At 45.1% G+C, this 16,710-nt stretch overlaps 1 protein-coding gene across 1 annotated transcript in view; it reads right to left on the bottom strand.

Moving 5' to 3' along the window:
- LTBP2 (latent transforming growth factor beta binding protein 2) overlaps nt 1–16,710 on the bottom strand; it is a 148,910-nt gene that overhangs the window by 77,681 nt on the left and 54,519 nt on the right. The window contains exons 6-8 of the mRNA XM_080977541.1: nt 15,587–15,781; nt 14,246–14,526; nt 11,537–11,639 (exon numbers count right to left, since the gene is read on the bottom strand). Coding sequence (XP_080833667.1) covers nt 11,537–11,639; nt 14,246–14,526; nt 15,587–15,781 — 579 coding nt within the window. The remainder of the gene's footprint in view (nt 1–11,536; nt 11,640–14,245; nt 14,527–15,586; nt 15,782–16,710) is intronic.

The raw sequence follows: 16,710 nt of genomic DNA, 5'->3' as shown, positions 1-16,710 counted from the left end.
ATTCCTGGACTTGGATGTGATATAAGGAAGGAGAACAAAGTCACTTCAAGCAAACAGGTCAGATGTTCTGACTAAGCACAGCCAGTGACTGCATCTGTAGAGGCAGCCAGAAAGGATTAGGACTTCTCAACTGTGTGTGTGTGTGTTTATAATTCTCTCCAGAAAGAGGAAATGTGGCTTAGACTAACAGGCATCTGAGAGATCCTTCCTTGGGGGAAAGTGGGATATCAGCCCTGCCTGAAGACTTGGCTGAAGGTTAAAATGATGTAACCTGTAAGCCTTACTTTACTGCCAGATCTGCAAACAGTAGGCTTTGTTTTAAGCACCAGCACTCTGCAGGTGGCTAAAGCCAGGGCCTCCACCTACTGCCGGGACAGTAACCTATTTCCCTAGTGTCCATTCAGTGCCATGTCAGTCTCTGTTATGTCTACAAGCAAACAACGATCCCAAGCTGAGAGAAGGGGAAAGATTTGTCATTTTATTGGGAGATTAGAGGCAATTAGAAGCCTAGAAACACGGGAGAAAGTACACCATTCAGAGTCTTAAACTTGAGACTCCTGTGGTCATAGCAACACATGGCATGAGCTCCACAAAGGCATTCATAAAAGATGAACAAAAATGAAGAAAAGATAATTCACTGGATAGGTAGTCAATTGTGCTGGCTTTTAAGCTGTGGAAAAGATTTCATTTCCATATATTTCATACGCTGCATCAGTAGATAAACAAAAGAGCAACACCATTGCTCCCAAATACAAATGGAGGTTTGGCAGGCGCCTTCATTCTACACCTATAGGCGCCAGGTGAAAACATTCCTCTTCACCCAGGCCTTTGGCTGATTGACATCAGATGCCCTTTTAAATGTGTTGTGGGAGGGGGGAATTATTGGTTTGTTTTTGTCCTTATTTTTATTATGTATCATTGTAAATTTACGGTATGTTGTGAACTGCCCTGAGATCCATGGATGAAGGGCGGTATACAAATTTAATACATAATACATTTATAAGCAATAAACAAATAAACTCATCTCCTACAGTCTGGAATTAATTTGTACCCTGAAAAGACTTCCTGTGGCTTTTTCTTTCTGATAGCAATTCTCCACCCCTTTCGTTGCTTTGAGTTGTTGTGGGTATGATTATGATTATTACTACAACAACAACAACTATTATTTCAAAAAGAACAAAACTGGCATCTTGATTATTTCAGATAACTAATGAAACTGTATGATCCAGTCATAATGTACTTTTTCATGCTTATTCTCTGCCTTGTAGCAGTAACTGCACTAAAGGTTCTGCATCTAAACCAGGGACCCATCGTGTACCTCCTGCAGGAAGAAACCTGACAGAGAAATGGCAAAAAATGTGAAGGCAGGAACAGTATCTCAACTTATAAACAGTGTCACAGGTCTATGTTACCACCAGGTTTCTCAGTTTTAAGTCAGTGTTCCAAACGTTGGACCACTTGGCTTTCTAAGTTGGACAAAATAAGATATTTTGATTGCAGAGGCTTGAATCCTAAGACAACTTAGAGAAGTTCACAGGAAAAATTTCCAATGCTCTCCTTTACCTGACCTGCCCCCCAAACCAACCTGTGCTCCACAAAGAGCCTCTCCACAGGGGCAAGGGGATAGATAGGGCTTGGGAAGGTAAGAGGGAAAGGAAGACTATCCCAAAGCTAGACAAAATTTGGGAGATTCCCACCTCCTCAAAGAACTCCTGTGTCCCACTGCATTGTTCAGGAGGGACTCCTGACTTTCCATGGGGGCTTTTTCAGGAGGGTACAGAGAGGAGGAATTGTGGACAGGAAACTTTCCACCTGTGAACTTCCTAAAATTAACTTATTTTAGGATACACGCCAGAGTAAGGGATATTCACTTGTGGGTACATGGCAGGCTATGGACTAATATACAGTTCGATTTTTTTGCAGCACCTTCAGTTCAAGAAAAAGCTTTGGCCAGGGGCAGGTAATCACAGTTTCTGTGTAAACTCTAAATTGGGCATAAGAATCCTGCCCTAGCCAACTTCCAAGGTATTTAAAATGTGGCACGTGTACATGCCACTCCTCAGGAGCCCTCAGGGTGCCAAGCTTTCAATTAGAGGAACTTGTTTGCAGATAATGCTTGGAACTGGCCGCACACTTTGATGCGCTCTCTTCTAGGCTACATGTCTGCTCCAGTGCTCCAAGCATGCCTTACATCAGTGCAGGCAGCTGCATATAAAAGAGGGCGGCCTGAGGGCTAACAGAAGCCAGAATGGAGTCACTGCTATGAATGATTAGCTACAAAATGCCAGGTTGACTTGCTGAGCTGCATGTCGAAGTAGCTGCGTAGAAATCGGCTTTAACAGTCACAGTTAATCTCTGCAGGGGGCCCAGCGTGGCTGCTTGGGGGGCTGTGAGCCATTGCTGACAAGAAGGTGATGGAACCGAGCCAGAAAACAGTGAACTGCCTATATGACAAACAGGAGCGGCGGCAGGTTCCAACAAGAAGGAAAGATATTATTACTTGGAGAATAAGCACATGGAGAAGATGGTGCAAAGGAACTAAGCTGCTCGATGAGACTGTGCAACAGTGAGGAGGAAAGCGGCGGATAAGAAAGCCGTTCATGATTCGTAGGGACAAAGGAAGGGGCTAGTGTAAAATGCTGACTTCTGAGATAGATGGTATTCAACATTCAGCCTCGTGTAATTTAATCTCGGTTAACATGAGTGTCTCTGAAGAAGTGTAACTGTGAACAAAGCAGGCCTAGCATCAGAACATGGCATTTTGGGTAGCTGCTGGGTCCCAGCATCACAACAGGACCTCCCTATGCACTGACACTGGCCCTGAGCCATGACACCTGCCTTGCCAGGTGGTTGGGCCAGCGAGTTGCCATTTGAACTGCACACAATATTGCTGGTGTCACTTCAGGGCCATATGACAAAGCCAAATGAGAGCCACCAGTGGGGGGGGGGATACCAGTTCCACTTTAATTTCCCACAATGCCCCAGAGTAATGCTACATCAGGGGCCCTGGAAGAAATCAAAATGGTAGCGTTGCTGCCTACCATGTCCCACCGAGTGCAGGGAGCATTTGCCAAGGACTCCCTCAAACTTAGGTCCAGTCCTGGACCGCATACGTTTCCTGCAATGTTTTATTTGGCTGTGACTCCCCTTAGCACATTACAGTCATACCTCGGGTTACAGACACTTCAGGTTGCGTTTTTTCAGGTTACGGATGCACCGAAACCCGGAAGTACTGGAACAGGTTACTGTTATGTACTGAAGTTCTCACCCTAGGCCAGCAGGGGGATACTGTAGATAGTTTTCACTCATGTCCACATATGCAGATAAGGGATTGAAATGACGTTCAGTGATTGGATAGCTACAGAAAATGGTTACTGTTGCGTTCTAGTGGAGCTCTATATAAGCAGGCTGGCTGAACTCTTCAGTTCAGTTCTGTTCTGGCCTGTGAATAAACAAGAGCTGTTTGAATAATCGCTGTGTCGTCTGATATGTTCACCCACAACTTCCGGGTTTTGGCGGTCGCGTATGTGCAGAATAATAATAATAATAATAATAATAAATTTTATTTATATCCCGCCCTCCCCAGCCGAAGCCGGGCTCAGGGCGGCTAACAACACTAAAATAGTGCAACATTATAAAAACATCAAAGAATTAATTAAAATCAAAATTGATGGCAACCATAAACTAAAGTATTGTAAAGATTGCCAAAGGAGGGAGTCAGGCTGCGCCCTGACCAAAGGCCTGGTGGAACAGCTCTGTCTTGCAGGCCCTGCGGAAAGATGTCAAGTCCTGGAGGGCCCTTGTCTCTTGTGACAGAGCGTTCCACCAGGATGGAGCCGCAGCCGAAAAAGCCCTGGCTCTAGTTGAGGCCAGCCTAACCTCTCTGAGGCCTGGGACCTTCAAGATGTTTTTATTTGAAGACCGTAAGTTCCTCTGTGGGGCATACCAGGAGAGGCGGTCCCGTAGATACGAGGGTCCTAGGCCGTATAGGGCTTTGAAGGTTAAAACCAGCACCTTAAACCTGATCCTGTACTCCACCGGGAGCCAGTGCAGCTGGTATAGCACCGGATGAATGTGATCCCGCAGCGAAGACCCCGTAAGGAGTCTCGCTGCGGCATTCTGCACCCGCTGGAGTTTCTGGGTCAGTCTCAGGGGCAGCCCCACGTAGAGCGAGTTACAATAATCCAGTCTGGAGGTGACCGTCGCGTGGATCACAGTGGCTAGGTCAGGGCGAGAGAGGTAAGGAGCCAACTGCTTAGCTTGGCGGAGATGAAAAAATGCCGCCTTTGTTATAGCTGCAATCTGCGCCTCCATGGAGAGGGAGGTATCGAAGATTACACCCAAACTCTTAACGGACGGTGCTGGCACTAATTGCACCCCCGCAAGAGATGGGAGTTGCCCCCTCAATCCCATATCGTCCCGTCCCAGCCAGAGGACCTCTGTCTTCGAAGGATTTAACTTCAACCGGCTCCCACGTAACCATCCAGCCACAGCTTCCAAGCATCTGATCAGTGTGTCTGGGGCCGAGTCAGGATGGCCATCCATCAACAGATAGAGTTGGGTGTCATCAGCATACTGATGGCAGCCCAGCCCAAAACTCCGGACAAGCTGGGCGAGGGGGTGCATAAAGATGTTAAAAAGCATCGGGGAGAGTATCGCACCCTGGGGCACTCCACACACCAAGGAGTGGCGGGATGACAGTTCCCCCCCAAGCGCCACCCTCTGTCCCCGACCAGAGAGAAACGAGCGCAGCCATTGAAGGACTGTGCCCTGGATCCCCACGTCGGCAAGGCGGTGGTCCAGGAGTTCGTGATCGACCATGTCGAAGGCTGCTGACAGGTCTAGAAGAATCAGCAGCCCCGACCCGCCTCGATCCAGCTGCCTGCGGAGATCATCTGTTAGGGCGACCAGAGCCGTCTCGGTCCCATGACCAGCGCGGAAGCCGGACTGGAATGGATCCAGAGCCGATGTTTCATCCAGAAACCTACCAAGCTGTTCAGCAACCGCTAAATCGTGCTTTGCGCATGCGCAGAAGCGCCGAATTGCAACCCGCGCGTGCAAAGACGCGCTGCTGCGGGTTGCAAATGCTGCGAGTTGCGAACGTACATCCCGCACAGATCACATTCGCAACCCGAGCATCCACTGTACTCCCATCCCAATGTAAAGGGAATGGGTAAGGCAGCCTTCTTGCTGAGGGATATACATCCTTGCTTTGCATGCCTTTTTCTTAAGTGAGGTTGTGTTTGTCTTCTTTAACATACTGGGTTGCAACGATAATCTAGCACTATAAAGCAGGAACATAAGAAGAGACTGTTGGATCAGGCCAATGGTCCATCTGGTCCAGCATTCTGTTGTCTCAGTGGCCAAACAGATGCCTGGGGAAAACCCGGAAGCAGGATCTGAGTGTAAGAACACTTTCGCCTACTGTGGTTTCCAACAATTGGTATTCAGAAGCATTGCTGCCTCCATCTGCAGAGCATAGCCATCATGGATGGTAGCCAGTGAGTTTGTCTAATCTTTTAAAGTCATCCAAGCTGGTGGCAGTCACTGCCTCCTCCTGCAGCTCATGAAGAGACAGGAAACAAGGACAACATATGCAAAATAGCAGCACAACAATTAAAAAGACTGGCCACTGAAACACCTTAGCTGCTGGAGCAGGAATATTAAATTACTGAGAAAGAAGAGAGATATTAGTTATGAGATTTAAATGTAATAGTGAAAGTAAGAAATGTATATTAAGTGAAAAGATTGGAAAATTTTCAGATGTGACTGATGGAAGTCAAAAAATTGTATAAGATATAAAAGTATGTTTAATAATTATTGAAAATATTAAGTTAAAAAACTTTTATATATATATATATATATATATATATATTAAATTACTAACATTAAAACATAAGAAGCCATGAGAGCATTGAAAGAGGAACTATAATCAGAAGAGCAGCATTAAAATTGCTTCCTGAAAGTGCCAAGATTGCTTTGAGTCTATTTGCTTCAACCAGAGGTTAGAATTAAGTAAAGCGCCCAAAAAAAGAAAAAAAAAAGTCAAAAATACCCGCTTCTGGATTTCCTGCTCATTGTAGTATGTGAGCGCAAGTATGTGGACTGCAAATTCTGTTTGCTTGCTGTGAGAGGAGGGAGTTTGAAGGGAGAGTCACCTGGGCAGTTAGTTAGCCATCCAGCTGAACACCTAAGTGGAGACTGCTGAGCCCAAGCAAGCTGCATTCCTTCTTAATAAGCTGCAGCTTTAAATTCACAGCAGGCATAAAATGGCTTGGATGCCCAGGGGCTTCAAACAGGGTAAACTGCATGGAAGTCTGAAGAAAAGAGAGGCTTGGAATGGATGCCCTTTTAGTCTTTCTCCACAATATGATTCTATCACGGGATATAGATTTCTGATCATACAAATTCAAGGGCACTTAAAAAACATAAAGCCTCCAACAGCTTTGGTGTCTGGGATAGATTTCCATTCAAGCAATTCCACTGAATCTATTTAAGCAATTAAAATTGCTTGGTTACCCTCCTATGCACTGCAGAACAATTAGCAGAGCACTTCCAGCTGCACTCCGCTAGCAAAGAGTCGTGAGCTAACAGAAAGTTGAAACAAAAAGTATGCATTCAACAAAGACAATGCACTGGCCCTTTTCAAGTAAGTAGAGTCTCTATTCTAAATCTTTGGGGACCGCTGCAGAGAGAGAGAGATGAGTAACTCATGCTGAAATTCCACAGGATGAAAAGACTCACAGAAATGCACGCTTAATGAAAAGCACTACATAAATTCCATTTCCATAGAATCAACTCCCTTTTTCCATTTAAAAACTGCCCCACAGCACACTCAGCGGGAGTTGAGCAGCCTCTGGGGTGCTATGGAGCCACTCTGCTTGGCAAAGTTATTTTCATAGACTTCATTAGCTGTTTGCAATATTTTATCTGAGTCATCTTTTTATCATTATCCCAGTGAGGATGGGCAAGGATTTGGTTTTAACAATGTTTTTCCATTCTAGTTCAAGGAGTGGTGTGCAGCTTGTAACATCGTTCAGCATCTCTCAGTGACTCTGGCTTAATCTGGGCAATCTGCCACCTATTTGCCAACCCTTGGCTGACTCAGTGGGAGGTCCATTGAGGGAATGCGTTGAATACCATACTCAACACTACCCATTGCAACTTCCCAACACACGTTTTCTCTCATTAGAACAAAAACAACAAAAAAAAGCTTTTTAAAATGTGAGAAATGTGATATATTTAAGTCGCTAGTTCTAGAAGGCATTGAAAGTACAGAGCTGGTTGGGCTACACAGCAGCAGCTGGGGGAATGCACAGGTGTATGAGTGTCAGCAGTGGGAGTGAGGAGCAGGTCAGCAATAAAACAGCCAGTGTCAGTGAAGTTAGCTCTATATTCAAAAAAAGCAAAAGAGTGCAGGCATAGTGATAGGGTTGACATATTTCAAAAATTAAAACCCAGGACACCTTGAAAAATGTTGAGCTTCTTTTTCCGAACCAGGACAAAGCACTGCCTTTTAGAAATTCCCCCCAGATGTCAATTTCACAACTCTTCCCAGTAGGTCTTGCCCCAATGAGGTAGTTGCAAGAGTTGAAGGCCGCTGCCTTCCCACTGCTCTCTAAGGCTCCTCCCCTGGGTCCTTCCCCAGCAACCTGTGGCTCCTTCGCCTTGTCTCTCTTTGCTCCGCCCTCGTCATTCCTCTCTGTGTTCTGGGAGACCAACGGGAAGGAACCTGATTACAGCAGGAGGAAGAGACTCCCTGGCAGCCTACCTCCACTCTGCCTCTCAGGCCCCCGCCTCACCAGTCTCTGCTTCTGCCGCTGCTTCTGGACTGCTCTCTGCCACCACCTCTTCTTGCTCACTAAACCTTGTTACCTCTTCAGCTTCCGACACCTCCTCCTTCCAGTCTGCTCCCTCTGCCCACTCATCATCGTCCCACAACCAATCCCCTGGGTTCTGGGCTTTCTTCCCTTGGGGGTTCCCCAGCTGATGCCTCCCACTACTCCAGTGTGGAGTAGTGGTTAAGAGCGGTAGACTCGTAATCTGGTGAACTGGGTTTGCGTCTCCGCTCCTCCACATGCAGCTGCTGGGTGACCTTGGGCTAGTCACACTTCTCTGAAGTCTCTCAGCTTCACCCACCTCACAGAGTGTTTGTTATGGGGGAGGAAGGGAAAGGAGAATGTTAGCCGCTTTGAGACTCCTTCAGGAAGTGATAAAGCGGGATATCAAATCCAAACTCTTCTTCTTCTTCTTCTTGGCATCCAGCCAATCCATGACATTGAGTTCATTCTCCCTCCCTCCCTCCCTCCCTCCCTCTCTCTCTCTCTCTCTCTCTCACACACACACACACACAAGAATGGATTAATGGGCAGAGTTGAACCCTTCCATAGCGCTCCAAGAAGCCAGACCTGAACTGCAATCTGACACATCTGTAAGCAAGGATGATTTATTCCAGCCCATGACTTACAGCTACCCAGCCATGCAATTTCTAAGTGCTGAATGCATGGTTCAGCTTACTACATCTCAAGGCAACCAGTTAAAAGACTATGGCCACAACTGCCATATGCCCGTCCATGCTGAGTTTGTTACACTGCATCAGCTGTTGCGTAACTGGTTCAGTCCATGGCAGCACAGATGAAAGTCAGCTGGGCTAACAGAAATCGCGGCTGCCATGAGCGCAAAGGTTATGTGAAAAAGCTTCTGACAGTACTGCAAACCTAAAGCTGGCATCGAGATCATTGTGCAAGGAGATATGGATTTCCTTTATCCAGCAAGTTTTAGAAAGGATAAAGATGAACTCAAGAGTAGGCCCTGGACAGGTTCCTTTGACAAACACCAAAACAAGCTAAATCTGTCCCAGATCGAAAGAACCTGTGATGCAAACACAGGTTGGCCACTTCCAGTCTTACAGCAACTACTTCTTTGATCACATGAGATTGCCCTTTCTGATATAATAATCCCTCCTTGAGGCTGTGGGCTGATTTTCACATGTCCCACTAGGGAGCAGCTCATTAACCGACTGAAGCTTGATTTTGACTTGTGGAATGCAAGGGCCATTTTGGGGCCTTTCTGCACAATCAGTTATGGAGCCCTAAATGTGTTTGTTACTAATTTCTTCCCCACAGTCAAATTCCCGCCCCCCCCCTCAAAAAAAATTGCACATCTGTTTTGGTGCTGGTGTTTTTATTTTTACTTTATTTATTTTGCACCTGGGAAAATGAAATACTTTCCTAACATAGTTTGTTTAAACAGATTTTATATACTTGTATGTATATAGCTTTAATTCTATCCATGTTTAATTCTATTTTAATGATAGATTTTTCAATGTTTTTAGTGGTCTTCTTTTTTACCTGTAAACCACCTTGAATTCCGTCAGGAAAAAGGGTGGAGTATGTATAAATAAATAAATAAATAAAAGTTGTTGTTGTTGTTGTTGTTATGACTGCTGTGTGGAATATGTGAATGTCACTGGCATACCTGGATATTTTTGTGTGAAATAATTAATGAGCTACCTTTGAAGGTGACACTGAGGTCCAGTTCTGAGGGCCTTCTGGTGGTTTCCTCACTGCAAGAAGTGAAGTTACAGGGAACCAGGCAGAGGGCCTTCTTGGTAGTGGCACCTGCCCTGTGGAACACCCTCCCATCAGACGTCAAGGAGATAAACAACCACAGAACTTTCCAAAGACATCTAAAGGCAGCCCTGTATTGGGAAGTTTTTAATTTTTTGATGTTTTGCTATGTTTTTATCATGTCGGAAGCCATCCAGAGTGGCTGGGGCACCCCAGCCAGATGGGTGGGGTGTAAGTAAGTAAATAGTAATAGTAGTAATAATAATAATAATAATAATAATAATAATAATAATAATAATAATTGCTATAGCCTCAAGCCTGACACACATAGATCAAGACATTGCCATCTTTACTTTCATCATAGCAGTTTGATCCTTCTCTTACTTGATTGATTAAGATTACTTATATGTCACTTTTCCACCATCAGTTGTGCCCAAAGTGGCTTACAACAAACATTCAAAACATCATAATACAAATATATGAAATAGAGAGCATGTGAATAAATTTAAAAATGGCAAAATAAGCAATTTAATAAACATAGAATAAATCCAATATTGCAAAAAAAAAAAAAGCAATATTGTCAATTACTTCTTGGCACATGCTACTCAGGGACGCGGGTGGCGCTGTGGGTAAAACCTCAGTGCCTAGGACTTGCCGATCGTATGGTCGGCGGTTCGAATCCCCGCGGTGGGGTGAGCTCCCGTCGTTCGGTCCCAGCTCCTGCCCACCTAGCAGTTCAAAAGCACACCAGTGCAAGTAGATAATTGGGTACCGCTTTATAGCGGGAAGGTAAACGGCATTTCCGTGCACTGCGCTGCGCTGGTGCTGGCTCGCCAGCTGCAGCTTCGTCACGCTGGCCATGTGACCTGGAAGTGTCTTCGGATGGCGCCGGCTCACGGCCTCTAGAGCGAGATGAGCACGCAACCCTAGAGTCAGACAGAACTGGCCCGTACGGGCAGGGGTACCTTTACCTTTACCCTTACATGCTACCCATGGGGGGCGGGGCAGGGGAACCTGATGAAAGTAATCCTGCCACAGTGTCTAATTAAAGGGGAACGTCACAAATTCAAGTACTTATTTTAAAAACTGATAAGAAAAAAATATTTAAAATGAGGCACTAAACTTTGCTCCTTCCCTTCCTATACAGCCCTGGCATACCCGATAGTGTGGGCAATTCAGCGTGCAGATTCCCGGGGAAGTGCAATGAATGGGTAGACCTAGCAGCCAGCACTCTGGAAGAACTCTCAGTCCATCTCCCTCTTCATTCACTAGGTCTTTCCAGTGCACACCAAGAAATAAGCCAACGGAAGTGCCATGCTCCTTTCAGAATAACCTCTACCTTTGTTCTGCATCAATCTCTTTGGGTACTGGGAAAAGAAAATGCAGAACTGGATTTGTATGCCCCTGGAATGGACTCTAGATTCAACCCTGCCAATTGTTTGATGTAGTGTTATTTCCAGAGCCCCTGCCAAGTCTTCATCTAAAGCAGGCCTGTAAGTCTGTAAGGCTGAGTATGCAACCTCACCAGCCAATATGCAGGCATACCTCCTAAAATGACGGGCACTGTTTTCCAGTTTTCTCCTGCCTAATTTCTCTGACATGGAACAAACATCAGACTGCCCTTGGGTTTTTCAGATCTGGTATATAAGCAGACCACAAAGTTCTGAGCCAGCAACCGCGTCAAACCAATTCCTGCTGGCACCTAAACTGACACTGCAGCCAAATAATCATCCCTGAGAATACCATATTACATGCTTTCTCCTGCCCAAGTGCATTCAGGATCATGTCCAGGAAGAAACAGTGTCTCTGAAACAAGTGGCCATGCCTTGTACTACTTTCCAGTTCCAAATGGGTCAGTCCAAATGGATCAGTAACAACCCAGTTTATGTTCAGCCTCATGCCCTGCATTGGCCCTACAAGACTTGTAGAGGGCAATGCTAATGATTTCTCCCTTAGATAGCACTTACCTGGTTTCGATGGGCATGGGATGCATCTGCTGACCCCCCAAAAGGCCCCCACACTGCCACAACAATCCTCATAGCTGGCCAGACCAGGCAGTGGGTCAGCACACTAGAAAGAGAAATGGGGAAAAAAGAAATAGCATCAGAATCCTGTGCTATTTGTACTTTGGAAGGAAGGCTATGTTAAGCCCTATGCCCAATCTTCATTCCATTCTTTCAGGGGCAGCACATTGTAGACCACAGCTAAAGGTGCCAAGATGCCAGTGATGGGAAGGAGAAGTACAGGCCTGCCTTTCTGTGGAAGGCTAGGGGTTAGGGATGAATAAATCTGTCAATGTTGGTTTCTCTCGGTTTCTACTTTTTCCATTCTTTAAGTTCCGTTCCACATCACTTAATGGGCTTAAAAAAAAAAAAAAAAGACCACATAAAAATTATATGCATTTCCAAGAAAATTTCTCCTAACAAATGCATTTTTGTTTAATGTATACATTTTTTCCTCATGCTGAGCATTTTGCATGTTATTTTCACTAATATGACATTTTATGTGTGCCCTTTCCCCTAACACAGACATTTTGGGTTAGAGAACTACACTGCAAAATTCAGAGCAGTGTAAATGTTGAAGGATAGCTGTTCCTTTGCTTTGTGTTAAGGAGTTTCCGCAGTGAAATGCAAACCAAACAAACTTCTCCTCCATCCCTAATAATGGTGCTTGCATTATTCTTAGGCGTCATTACAGGCACCCATGCTCCCTGCAGGGCCAGAGGTGTATTTTAAGACAGTAAACAGTCTCGCAGACAGGAAAACGAGAGCCTGCCTGTATCTTTGGCTCTTGGAAAGCCAGGGTATTAGTATTAGATACAAGGTATTACTGTTATGTTTGAGCAGCAGAGCATGACCCAGAGATAATATCACCAAGCAAAGCCTTTGGATAAAACAAATGCCTTTTCACAGACGTACATCTATTAACTCGCGGGATGGGTAGACAATTCCAGACCTTGTGGGGACATTTGTGGCGAGGCGTTTTCATTTACTTAATGAGTATTTTCCCCCCCTCTTAACAAGGCCCTCTGGATTACAGTCTCCCCCATTAGAGCTGAATTGTCGTAGTCCACAGGCCAAATCTGGCACTCATCCATCGCCAAAATGGCCATGTGCCCAGCACTCACATTCCAATAAGTATGGCTTCAGACTGAAATGGAAGAGACAAATGCTTCCTGCCCAGGCTCCTAGCCATCACCTAGTCTGCTCCGCTGCGGACCCTGCTCCAGTGGAACGAAACAAGAGAAGAACAAGGTAGCTGCTTTCCCCACTCCCACCCCCTGAAGTTACCTATAGAACACTACCTGAGATGAAGTAAGGCCTAAATGCCTCTCCGCCTTTCACTAAATCCGCCAGTCAGCACTTGGGGGAACAAATAAGTACTTCAGAAAAACAGCGACTGCATGGATCATTTACTCTCATAAAGTGGAATTGGGATTTTCCAACCCTATTATTATAGGCAAAATGTTTCATACCAAATTTTCAGAATGAATCCATGTAGAATTGCTTGGCTGAGAAGACCTAGTACTAGGAATCAGGATGGAGCCGAGTCTGACTAATGTCAAAATTGATTGCCTTGGGCATGGATCCCAAATGACACAGACTGTCCCCTGAAAATCTGGGTTAAAAATGCAATGTAGCAATCTAAAAAATACACACAAGCATTATTCTGAACTCCTGTATAATTCCATAGAATCTATGAAACAAGAAAGAAGGAAGGGAAGGGAAGGGAAGGGAAGGGAAGGGAAGGGAAGGGAAGGGAAGGGAAGGGGAGGGGAGGAAGGGAGGAAGGGAGGAAGGAAGGAAGGAAGGAAGGAAGGAAGGAAGGAAGGAAGGAAAGGAGTAGGGCTAGATTGCACCACTCATGAGAATTTTCTTTCTCTAGAAGCTTCAAGGGAAATGAATTTTAATCAATACCAAGCATTTGTTTATTGTGAGAAGAGTTTCCATATATATTCATTTCCTACTAAAATCTTAACTAGCTCTAAAAAGAGTGTCCTTTGGACCCAGATTGTTTGAGTGTATGCGTGTGAGGAAAAACAGACCGTAAAAAGGCTGGAACAAAAAGTCTCAGAACAATGTATGGTCAAGGTAGCATCAGTTGATCAGCACTTCTATTGACTCACAGGACTAGATGTGCTCTTTGAAGATGCGCAAAGTGCTTCAGACCACAGGCTCAGCTGCCTGCTTTGTAAGGAAGAGTTTCTGAGGGAAGGAAAAAGCGCTACCTACAGAATTGAATGAACCCTGCCTGGCATTTTTTGTTTGACTTTTTGGTGCATTTGTAGGCTGAGGTAATTTTAAAAATAATTGTACATTCTCCCTGGTGGACCAAAATGCCTGAATCATTGTCCTTGATCTTTTAAATGTTTGTAGCTGCCTCTATTTCATCGTTTTTACCTGCTTTTATCCATTAGTTTTCCGCCGCTGCTTCTTTTGCTTGATGATTGCATTTTATTATTTTTTATTGCATTCAACATTACCTTATGACGTTACCTTGGATTTTTCAAGAGAAGGTGGGATACAAATGTTTTCAATAAATAAAATCAAATAATACAAAATGACATTTCATGCGCATGCTCAGGGTTCATACACACTGCATCCATTAATCTCACATTCCATAACCTACACCCCAAGTGTGCGAACAAAATTGAGTTAAGACAGAATAGTTCTGACCTTTCCATGCACTGACTCCATGTAACACTTTCCCACTAGGTCCTGAGGCCTCTGCTGCTGATGTCTCTCTGTGACAATGTTGTTGTTGTTGATGGTGATGGTGGTGGCGTTATCACTGTACTGGTGGGAACCCAATGGAAACTGAGATATCAACACAGCTTCAACACTGTTCTCTTCCGACTGATCTGCGTCACTTTTCACTCGAGCTACCTGATGGATCTGCACAGCAGCTTCCGGAGGGTGGTTGATATGTACATTCACAAGGGAAGGGTTTCTGGAAGCTGGAAGGAAAGTTTGTCAATGGAAACATGACTTTGCTTCTTGCTCTGCAGCAACCTACAAATTTCTAGAGGGGTTGGTGGATATACTCTGACCAGGACCACACTGGTTCTCAGTACAACCATTAGATTGAAAAGCAGCCATCGCTCGTTCATTTATGGCCCAAAATGTACAAACAAGGGAAATAACTTTTGACTTGCCATGAAGCCCAGAGAAAACAACGAAACCTGTGAGTATCAGAATACAGTGGTACCTCTAGTTACGAACTTAATTCATTCCAGAGGTCCTTTCTTAACCTGAAACTGTTCTTAACTAGAGGCATGCTTTCGCTAATGGGGCCTCTTGCTGCCACTGCGCCGCCAGCACACAATTTCCGTTCTCATCCTGGGGCAAAGTTCTAAGCTCAAAGTAACTCTTCCAGGTTAGCGGAGTTTGTAACCTGAAGCGTTTGTAACCTGAGGCATTTGTAACTCGAGGTACCACTGTATGGACAAGAATATTAGCATCATCCATTAGCTTCTTTCTAGGCTATGCGTAGATTATAGCCTACATGAGTGGCTTATTATGAATTCTAGACCAGGGGTTTTAGCTATGTGAAGGGAGTGTGGCTATTTCTTTATGGGGATTTTAATTAAGAAATTCAGAAACCTCTACTTAGGTCCTCAATTTGTGTGTGTGTGTGTGTGTGTGTGTGTGTGTGTGTGTATGTATCTAAATCATATCTAATAATTAATTAGAATACAAGACAGATACCTGCATGGCAGTAAAAGGTAGTGCTCTCACAAAAGGAGTCCTAAGCACAGGTGCATACCTAAGCCAACATCCTGTATATGTGTTTATCTTGAAGCACACACAATTGAGCAGTACTAAGATTGTGAATAGTTAAGCAGAGTTAGGGATGTTTTTGTAGAGAACCATCCCTTCTTCTATAAGGCACTTATCATCTGATAATTATTTTCCCACTTCATGGCAAGAGGAAGGTGGGGGGGAGGCAAAGGCATGCCCAATATAAGCTCCACACACCAGCAGCCTATAAGAAACAACGAAACTAGTGCTGCTTACCAAGTTGGTTGGATAAAGGAAGTGTGTACATTGAACGTTTCATGGAGTTGCTTGCCAGGCTGTTTGGCACGTCTTTTTTCCTTTCCACTTTCAAAGCTGGTAGGTGGCAGAACTTCCCTGTAGAGTTAGATGGGCACCAGCATTCATCCCTGCCCACACAGCGTCCCCCATTTAGACAGGGAATCTGGCAGAAATCTGTAAAGAAAGGAAATTTGTAAGTGAAAGCCAAAGATGGAATGCAGATGAATGTCCAGAAGCTCACCCTAGCCAGCAAATAGGTCAATACCTGTCCTATCAAGAAGTCTCAGTCACAAAAAGATGTCAAGCTGTCCCAGTTATGAAGGACACCAAGCATGTGAGCTAACTCTACTTCCAAAGATGACTAAGAAACTTTCTGCCTGTGGTGCTTGAAGGCACTTCTATCCTCAGCCCTACTATTTGTGCCATGGAAGAATGTTACTAACATGGGCTGGATGAACGTGCAATATGGCCAAGGTAGGTTTCATTTTCCAATTAAACATGTTAAGCCAAAACGGACTGAAAACTCGAATGGGAAGACACCCTAAAATTCAACCACAGGGAGGAAGCATTTGGGTTCTTCTTCTGTGAGAGCCTGTGCAGGGCCATTCCACAGAACTACTAAAGGTAAAGGTAAAGGGACCCCTGACCATTAGGTCCATTCGTGACCAACTCTGGGGTTGCGCGCTCATCTCGCTCTATAGGCCAAGGGAGCCGGCGTTTGTCCGCAGACAGCTTCCGGGTCATGTGGCCAGCATGACTAAGCCGCTTCTGGCGAACCAGAGCAGCACACGGAAATGCCGTTTACCTTCCCACTGAAGCGGTACCTATTTATCTACTTGCACTTTGACATGCTTTCGAACTGCTAGGTTGGCAGGAGCAGGGACCGAGCAACAGGAGCTCACCCCGTCGCGGGGATTCAAACCGCCGACCTTCTGATCGGCAAGTCCTAGGCTCTGTGGTTTAACCCACAGCACCACCTGCGTCCCAGAACTACTAGATAGGGTCAAACTACTAGATAGGGTCAAACTCTAGAGCAGCCCTTCCCCAACCTGGAGCCCTCTAGATGTTTTGTAGCGCTAGTCATCTGGAGCTGGTAGGAGTTG

Source organism: Podarcis pityusensis (genome assembly GCF_964106645.2).
Source record: "Podarcis pityusensis genome assembly, chromosome: 1".
NCBI lineage: Eukaryota > Metazoa > Chordata > Lepidosauria > Squamata > Lacertidae > Podarcis > Podarcis pityusensis.
Note: the sequence above shows the minus strand (reverse complement) of the source record. Positions and strands in the feature narration are given on the sequence as shown.